The sequence below is a fragment of the Triticum aestivum genome, chromosome 4D (assembly GCF_018294505.1).
Source record: "Triticum aestivum cultivar Chinese Spring chromosome 4D, IWGSC CS RefSeq v2.1, whole genome shotgun sequence".
In the NCBI taxonomy this organism is placed as follows: Eukaryota; Viridiplantae; Streptophyta; class Magnoliopsida; order Poales; family Poaceae; genus Triticum; species Triticum aestivum.
Genome location: NC_057805.1, coordinates 477902144 through 477911420, shown reverse-complemented (window position 1 = coordinate 477911420; position 9277 = coordinate 477902144). Strand labels below are relative to the sequence as shown.

The 9277-nt window shown below is 43.2% G+C and overlaps 1 protein-coding gene across 1 annotated transcript; it reads right to left on the bottom strand.

The window, feature by feature from the left end:
• Nucleotides 1–2742: 2742 nt before the first annotated feature.
• LOC123098787 (probable cytokinin riboside 5'-monophosphate phosphoribohydrolase LOGL3) lies at nt 2743–6907 on the bottom strand. The gene is made up of 6 exons (XM_044520862.1): nt 6672–6907; nt 5336–5433; nt 5189–5219; nt 3695–3794; nt 3269–3483; nt 2743–3140 (listed from the first exon to the last, which is right to left on the bottom strand). The coding sequence occupies exons 1-6, from the start codon at nt 6774–6776 to the stop codon at nt 3072–3074; spliced, it is 618 nt and encodes a 205-aa protein (XP_044376797.1). The 5' UTR covers nt 6777–6907; the 3' UTR covers nt 2743–3071.
• Between the last annotated feature and the right edge of the window lie 2370 nt (nt 6908–9277).

The following is a 9277-nucleotide window of genomic DNA, read 5'->3' as shown; positions in this document are numbered from 1 at the left end:
AAACGGGCTCGGAATTGTTTTTTGGCGAAATCATAAGGAGTACTTTATGCGAACGTCGCTCTTACCTCCTCCTAGCATCACTTGTCGTAATCTGAAAGTTTTTCCTTTTCCGTAGATGCGTCAAAACTTCAAATCGTTTTTAGTGTTGGATTCCTCGAGTCGAGATCTTTAAAACTAAATCCCATGTTAAAAGGTTTTGATGAACTTTTTTTCATGAAAAAAGCCAGACCAAAAAACCCAAACCGAGAGCATGTTTTGTTTCCCTTTCCGAATATACACAATTGTGCCTCTGGCAGAAGGAAAAAAGAAAAGAAAACATGTTGAAGCCAAATATTTTTCCCCTTTTCCGAGAGGCACGACTGTGCCTCTCGCGGAAGCAAATCCTTGCCTCCACGGAAAGTAAATCTGTGCCTTATGGGGAAGAAAAAAAACACATTTTTTCCTTTTTTGAAAGGCACGACTGAGCCTCTCGCGGAAGCAAATCCGTGCCTCCACAAAAAGTAAATCCATTTCTCTTATGGAAGGAAACAAATTTCCTTTTCCGAGAGGCATAACTGTGCCTCTTGCGAAAGCAAATCCATGCTTCTCGCGGAAGGAAAAAAATTGTGCTTTTTCCTTTTTCGAGAGGCACTACTTTTCACGGAAGCAAATCCGTGCCTCCATGAGAAGCAAACTCGTCCCTCTCGTGGAAGAAGAAAATATTTTTCTTTTCTTTTTCGAGAGGCATCACTGAAGCAAATACATGTCTCCATGAGAAATAAATATGTGTCTCTCATGAAAGGGAAAAACATGTTTTTTGTGAAAAAACGATATTTTATTCAAAACCTTAGAAAAATCAAGTGAAAACCAAAAAGCCAAAAAAATCATTTAAAAGTGGAAGACGCGTATAGAAAAAAATAAAATCCAACAGGAGGCCTAGAACACGACACGTGGCGGCGGCTGAGAGGATACGAGGTGACACGCTCCTAGCCCACCCAAAATGACCCTCACGGAGGCTCCCAAAAGGGTACTCATTGGTTAGTTGCTCTCGGTTTTTAGTACATCAGCTTCAGCAAACATACAAATTGAAACTTGCTTTCTCAACAACAACAAAGAAAGAAACAATTGACTTCAAATAACCGAATAATCTTTGGCTTCAATTTCCACCGATACAGATTATTATTCATTGCCAAGAACTGAACTCTTCTTGAGTGAGTCTCGGCTGCTGGATCTTTGGAACTAATACTAATGACTTAATTAATGAGATATATAATTATAAAGGCTGGACACTAGCTACCTACCAAAAGTTCATATTGACCAAGCCCAAAGAAGCCCGTACGCCACCGAGACCGATCGAGTATAATTGAACTAGCTATTATTTTACGCTAATCCGTGTCTTCAAGATAAGTAAATATGTGTCTCTCACGAAAGGAAAAAAAATGTTTTTCTTTTCTTTTTCGATGGATATGATTGTGCCTCTTGCTGAAGCAAATCCGTGACTCCGCGAGAAGTAAATCCGTTACTCTCATGGAAGGAAAAAAAATAAAACAAACTTTTTTTCCTTTTTGAAAAGGCATGACTGTGCCTCTCGTGAAAGGAAAAAGATGTTTTTTCTCTTTTTCGAGAGGCATGACTGTGTCTCTCGTGGAAGCAAATCCATGCCTCAACGGGAAGTAAATCTGTGCCTTTTGGGGAAGGAAGAAAAGAAAGTGCATTTTTTTTCAAAAGGCACGTCTGAAGCAAATCCATACCTCCACAAGTAAATCAATGCCTCACGCGGAAGGAAAAAAAGTGTTTTTTTCTTTTTCCGAGAGGCATGACTGTGTCTCTTGTGAAAGCAAATCCGTGCCTCCACAAGAAGCAAATCTATGCCTCTCGCAAAAGAAAAGAAAACATGTTTTTTTTTCCTTTTCCGGGAGGAACGACTATGCCTCTCGCGAAAGCAAATACGTGCCTCTCTTGGAAGAAAAAAAAATATATTTTTTTCCTTTTCCGAGAGGGTCGACTATGCCTCTCGCGGAAACAAATCCTTACCTCCAAGAGAAGTAAATCTGTGCCTTATGGGGAAGGAAAAAACGTGTTTTTTCTTTTTTCGAAAGTGTGTCTCTCGCGGAAGCAAATGCGTCCCTCCAGAAGAAGTAAATCCATCCCTCTTGTGGAAGGAAAAAAAGTGCTTTTTTTTCCTTTTTCGAGAGGCATGGTTGTGCCTCTTGCGGAAGCGAATCTGTGCCCCTCGCGGAAGGAAAATAAAATAAAATTGTGTTTTTCCTTTTCCGAGAGGCACGACTATGCCTCTCACGAAAGTAAATCCCTGTCTCCACGAGAAGCAAACCCGTGCATCTCGCAGAAGAAGAAAACGTGTTTTTTCTTTTCTGAGAGGCATCATTGTGCCTCTCATGAAAGCAAATACAGAAATAAATCTGTGTCTCTCATGGAAGGAAAAAACTATGTTTTTCACGGAAAAAATCGATCTATTTTTTCAAAACCTTAGAAAAACCAAGTGAAAACCGAAAAGCCAAAATATCATTTAAAAGCCGAAAACGCGTATAGAAAAAAAATCGTAGGAAGGGTATAGAGCATGACACGTGGCGACGGCTAAGAGGGCACCAAGTGACACGCTCCGAGCCCACCCAAAGTGACCCTTATGGGGGCTTCGGAAGGAGTACTCATTGGTTTGTTGCTCTCTTTTTTGGTACATCAGCTTCAGCAAACATAAAACTTGAAACTTGCTTTCTCAACAAAAAAAAAACAACTGACTTCAAATAATCGAATAATCTTTTACTTTAATTTCCACCGATACAGATTATTATTCATTGCCAAGAACTGCACTCTGCTTCAGTGAATCGCGGCTGCTGGATCTTTAGAACTAATACTGATGACTTAATTAATGAGATAGATAAAGGTTGGGCACTAGCTACCTGCTACAGGAAGTTCACATTGACCACGCCCTAACATGAAGAAGCCCATATATAGGCCATCAAGACCGGTCGAGTACAACTGAACTAGCTATTATCTTAGGCTAATCTTCAGCACACCGTTGGTTGGATCCGCATGCATCACGCCGACAGAAATGGCGAACGTCTGCTCGACGGTCAGAAGTCTAGGCGATCCGCCTCCCAGTCCAGCCCGGACGCGACCATTTCGTAGTAAGGAACGTACTCCTGGCAGGGGATTAATAATGCACAAGTATTAGATCGCACATCAGATATATTCCAAGAGAGACTTAAATTGGTTGTAGATTGTTTTCTGAATTTCTGCATGCGGTTAAGTTTCAGTTGCGCGCACGCACCTCGAGTTTCTCCATGAGCTGGTGGGCGGTGGGGGCGGAGACGATGATGCGGCGGGCGGCGGGGCTGACGAAGCCTTCCTCCACGGCCTGGTCGATGAAGGTCAGCAGCGAGTCGTAGTACCCCTCCACGTTCAGCAGGCCGACCGGCTTGTGATGGATCCCTAGCTGCGCCCAGGTGATCACCTCCAGCAGCTCCTCCAGCGTCCCGTACCCACCTTAATTAATCAACCGCAAAACACATCAGATTTAAGCTGCGTCCGTCGACTAATAGACAGAGACAGCATGTCAGAGAAGCATTTAGGAGTACTACGTACAGAGGCCATGAATTTGGGGCCCAGATATCTGACGCGACCGACAGGCTGAGAAGAAGCAATGCAATGCAATGCAGTGCGGTAATCAACGAGGCAATGATGCGAGCGTACGTACCGGGCAGGGCTATGAAGGCGTCGGAGAGGCTGGCCATCTGGGCCTTGCGCTGGTGCATGTCGCCCACCGGCCTCACCTCTCCCACCATCTCCCCGACGATCTGCCACAGAGACAATCAAGGACCATCGATTTGGTTCATACATTGGCTGGCGCAGACGCAGCATGCAGCAGAAAAATGCAGATGCATGCAGAGCTTAATTGTGCGTATGATCATGGCGCATGTCGGCACGCAACAGGACAAGCTGGATTGCTTGCCGTTGCCGGGCGGGCGGGAGAAGGGAGTCCACGACATTACTCCTGTTCTCTGCGGTTGTGGGTGTGGGAGTGGTCACGATGTTCTGAGTTCTGACAGACATCTACAACAACAACTACTACAGCCAATGCTGCGCGGCGTGCAAGTTGCACTGCATGCATTGCAGCCTGCAGAGGTGTTAGTGGTACTGGGCCTACTGTAGTAAGCAGCAGCTACTCCATGTTAGCAGAGCGTTGTCGCGCCGCTGTTAACTCCATCCACGATCGAGCTGACACGCCGCCGAGTACCGACACGTCCAGGCAGAGCAGCGCTGTGTGCGCAGTGCACATGATAAGCTAGTGAATGCGCTCAGCTGGGCAGTGAGTGAGGGAGTGAGTGAGTGAGAGAGAGTCCGGCCTGCCCGGATCAGCTGCTGACAGTGAGCGAGCGAGTGATTAGCACGCCTGTCTGTACGGGGCGAAGCATGACGCACAGAGAGAAATCTCAGTTTAAGAACGTTCGTCCGATCGAGGAGCATGTCTCTCCCGGCCTGTGGATATTTAGATTCCAAGGGAAGCATGCATACATGTTTGTCTGTCTGTTTGTTCTGGCCGGGGAACGGAATCATCACGCAATCGCACGCAAAGCTGCGGCGTGCGACCGTTGTTTATGCTCACGCCCGGCTTGGATCTGCGGGTGCTCCCGTACCGTACGTGGGGTTTGGTGATTCTGTGCATTGTTTTTTCAATTTTATACGTCTAGCTCTGTTCTGGGTGTGTTGTGTTTCCTAGGATCAGGCTAGTCACAACGAGAGTATCATACATACATTTCATACATGTCAATTAGACATTTTTAACTGGTGTGACAAAAAAAAAAGAGGATTGCATGTCATGTGTCATGATATGATACTGTATCATGGTGTATCAGTGTGTGTCATGCATGACAACAAATGAGGTTACTATGTTACTGAACAATGATACTATGCATTGTGAACGTAGCATCATACAATAATATCGTATGAATAATAGTGATACTTCTCGTTGTGACGAGCCTTAGGACAAGGAAACACTCGTGCGAATAGACTAATTAGTTAGTCTAGCTAGTAGGAGCTACTACTACAGGTGGGCATTCCAAAAGATTCAGTGAGGTGCTAGTGTCATGATCGAGGCTCGGAATGTATGAGCATGCCATGCTTCTTTCTGTTCCGATGAAATACTAGTACTGTAATAAGTTGAGTAGGAGACAAGCAGTGCAGTGCATACCTCGGGGGTCATGAGAGTCTTGGGAATGACCCTGCACGCGCATAGTAGAACAAGTCACCAAGACGACACAAGATTATGATGAACTAGTACAAATACATGGCTGAAATACAGTGGTAGTAGTAATATTATACAGTAGCAACTTATTACCCGATGACGTGCCTGCCGCCGTGGTAGACGGCCTGCGAGACGAGCCCCATCAGCCCGATGCTGCCGCCACCGTACACCAGGTCGATGCCCCCGCCCACCTGCACCCAACGTTGCTCAGCTACCTCCTAGCTACGTACACACCGTAAGTACGTAACGTAAGTACATTTGAGATCTGACTGGCAGCAAGTACGCACGTTCAAGCCGGTCCGACAGTTCGTACGTACGTGATCGAGAGTGAATTCCTTGTACAGTAATACTAGTAAGTAGACAAGACTTGTCGTACGTAGTGAGTGAAATAACCTACACATGTTGAATGCGGTGGGGATACTAGTGTACTAGTACGTACGTACGCAATACTGTAGCTGTACTGCCTAGTGATGCATGCGCCGATACTACAGGAGGAGAACTGAAGCTGACGATCCAGTGCTTTAATTTGCGGATGCCATCAGACCGGACACGTGATTAGTTGGCGGCGACGACACACGAGTGCGTCTGACCGGATTGTGCCCCAGACCCGGTATGTGGCTCGGCTGGGGCGTCCGAATGTGTTTCGGCTTTCGGCTTTTGATGTTGGCTTAGGTGAGTGGTCTGGGTAGTGGCCCAGCTAGCACCCCTTCATCATTTTGGATAGGAGTAGCGGCATATGTTGCCAAGATGGTGAATTCAGGCACATTGTTGTAATACTTTGTAAGGTCCTCGAGAATAATCAATAAAGTGGCTGTATGCATCTCCCAGATGCAGAGGCCGGGGGCCATCCTCCTTTTCTAAAAAAAAAGCTCCTTCAACTTGGGTAGCAGAGCATATAATTAATTTACCAGTCGACACGAGTAAGCAGCTCTGCCCTACCACCACCAGTGCTGAACTGAGAGTGAGAGCTGCTGGCAAGTAAGATCATCGATCTCACGTAGTACTGTAGAAGAGAACAGTATGTAGTTTTGACACGGTGTCTATCTATCTATCTATCTATCTATCTAAAAAGAACTTGCGGTCTGAATGCAAACAAATTTCACATGCCATTAATCTGTGCAAATTAAGGAGATCAATGTCAACGAGCGCGGAGAGAAGACCGCCCATGCATGTGCAGCAGGTGCGCATGTACTACAAGTTTCCTAATCATCGCATCATCAAGGCCCAGCAGACCAACAGACAGGCTAGCTGCTTAATCATGCAGCAATTAGTGCGCTAAAAGTCTCCCCGCTTTGCTCTAGCTAGGGCGCAGAATCATTCAGCAATTGAACACAGCCCCTTTGCGATTATCGAGAATCAGGAGCTTAACTGTGCAGTGCTGCTAATCAGGAGGAGATGGATGCATGAGTTGATGAGTAGGAGTACGTACGAGCTGGTTGGCGAGGTCGATGGCGGCGTCGTGGTAGCTGCTCTTGTTGCCCTGGCTGCTGCCGCAGAAGACGCACATCCTCTTGAACCTGCTCGCCTGCCTCATCCTTCTCCTGGCCTCTCTCTTTCCCTCTTCCTCTGGTCTGGTGTGTGTTGTGCTGTTTTCCTTGCTTGGGTGTGGTGCAATTCCTCTCAGTGCGCCACCTATCCCTTATATAAAGGAGGTGCGGGCTGGAGAGAGAGAGAGAGCGATATGAAACGACTGTGCAGAGTGTTGGGTACTGGTACATATATTGCGCTGTCTTTTGCAAGAGAAAGGTAAAAAGGAAATCTTGATGACAAGAAAAGCCAATTTTATATTTGAACTATTGTAGTCAGCTTGGCTTGAATGGTAAACTTCATAAAATCGTTTAAAATGTACTCATATTTGCAGCCTCCAAATATGCTTTGCTGTTTTGAAGGCTATGAACTGTATGCAAAAATAATAATTGACGAACCTGTATGCAAAATTTCAAAACAGTAATGACTATTTACGTCATCCGCGAAATAGAATATCATATTGGTTGATGATATATTTTGTCATTGCTTTGTATAGTTCACCACACCCTCCAAACCTCATGGCGGTTGTTTTAAGTATTGGTCGTTTGGTGGTCTCAGTATCTCGATGTAATTTTTATTATGTTTGAGATGTTTTATACTTCTGATGAACCTTTGCAAGAGATCTAGATGCCTTTTTCACAAAAAAAAGTTCAAAATAATAATAAAATATCGTGAATGAAGGGAATGTTACTGATTGATAATCCGCAAAGAATAAAACTGATAACTTACCTTCAATACAAAAAGACAAGAAATGCATGCTTATACATTTTTTCGTTTTGCACATGACACAAAGACTCTTTGTTTTTTCATGATTTTTTATTTCATATATGAATTATGATTTAGAAAGAAAAAAAAACTCCTAACAATCTTTATTTCCGAAAAAAATCTCGTAAGGCTCTTTACATCTATGTTTTATTCTGAGTAATCCATTGGGAGCGGCCGGTGCACTGCACCACCCCTTATCCATCGTCCATCACTTGTCCCCCATCCAACGACTATGTCTTAATTGTTGAATTATAGACGGGCCTTGGCACCATAAATGAAATAATTCCTGAAAAATCTTAAAGGCCCATGTGGGGTGTAATGATATGATGGGAAGTTTAGTGCCACCCGGGAGTGGAGAAGAGTTGGGACCTCCTTATAAGTGATTTTTTCCCACATGCTATTGGAGCTTGAGAGAAGGACTAGTTCCCGCACGCTTCTACGCACCGGCCACCTCACTCCGTGTTTGTTGAACGCGAGCCAAGCTTAGACATATGTCAATTCATCCCCTATTTAACTGGTTCACATATTAGTCGTACTTACTGTTTTCATAGATTCATAGATGTTATACTACTATATGTTTAGTACATGATGTTTCATATAATTTACAGTTTTGTGTTTAGTATGTGCTCACATATTCAGATGTAATTAGGAAATTAATATTGTTTCTTCTATCATCATGATTTATTTACGGATTAATAGTCCTTAGTTACTCTCTTCGGTCCTTTTTACTCGCGTATTAGATTTGTGTCAAGTCAAACTTTAAAAGTTTTACCAAATTTATATTAAAAAATATCAATATTTACAACACCAAGTATATATACTATAAAACTACATTTTGTAATGAATCTAACAATATTGATTTGGTATTGTGAATATTGATATTTTTTCTATAAATTTGGTCAAAGTAGAGTTATTTTGACTTCGGACAAAACTTATATGCAAAAGGACGGGAGGAAGTACTATAAGACTACATTTTGTAATGAATCTACCAATATTGATTTGCTATTGTGAATATTGATACTATTTTTATAAATTTGGTCAAAGTAGAGTTATTTTGACTTGGGACAAAACTTATATGCAAAAGGACGGGAGGAAGTACTAAAAGTGCTTTTCCCTACCCACCAAATATTGGATGCAGAGGCTAGGCAGCCTACCAACCCCAGGACACGCACATCGATTATTGTCAGTAAATTGAATGCTTGCATGCATGCACCCGTGGCAGGAGCCAAGTACGCAGCGTTTATTTGCAGCCCAACACCCATCCGTTTTTGTACCCCCAGCTCACACATAGTTTCATTTTTTCACGGAAATTTATGAATTTGCAAGATTTTTTAGAGAGATACAAATTTGCAATTTTTTTGGGAGATACGAATTTGCAAGCTCTTTTAGAGAGGCAAATTTGCAAGTTTTGACAATACCGAAATGCAAAAAACACTATCTAAAATCAAGACATGGATGAAATTAATTTATTTTATAAGTTCAAGTTTTATATATGAATGGCTTCATAGTCCAGGGTTTAAATCTGACCTGGCCTCATAGTTCAATATTTAAATTGGACACATCTCTTTCTTGTAAAGTGACACCTTTTGTTTTATTCATGATCGTCTCAAAATTTAATTTTGGGAGGTTTGTTAACTAGGCAAACCACCTAATGCTAGATTGAAAATGGATAAAAGAGAACACAACAACAAAAAATCTTCCATCCACATGATCCGAGCAAAATATATAGTGAAAAATACATCA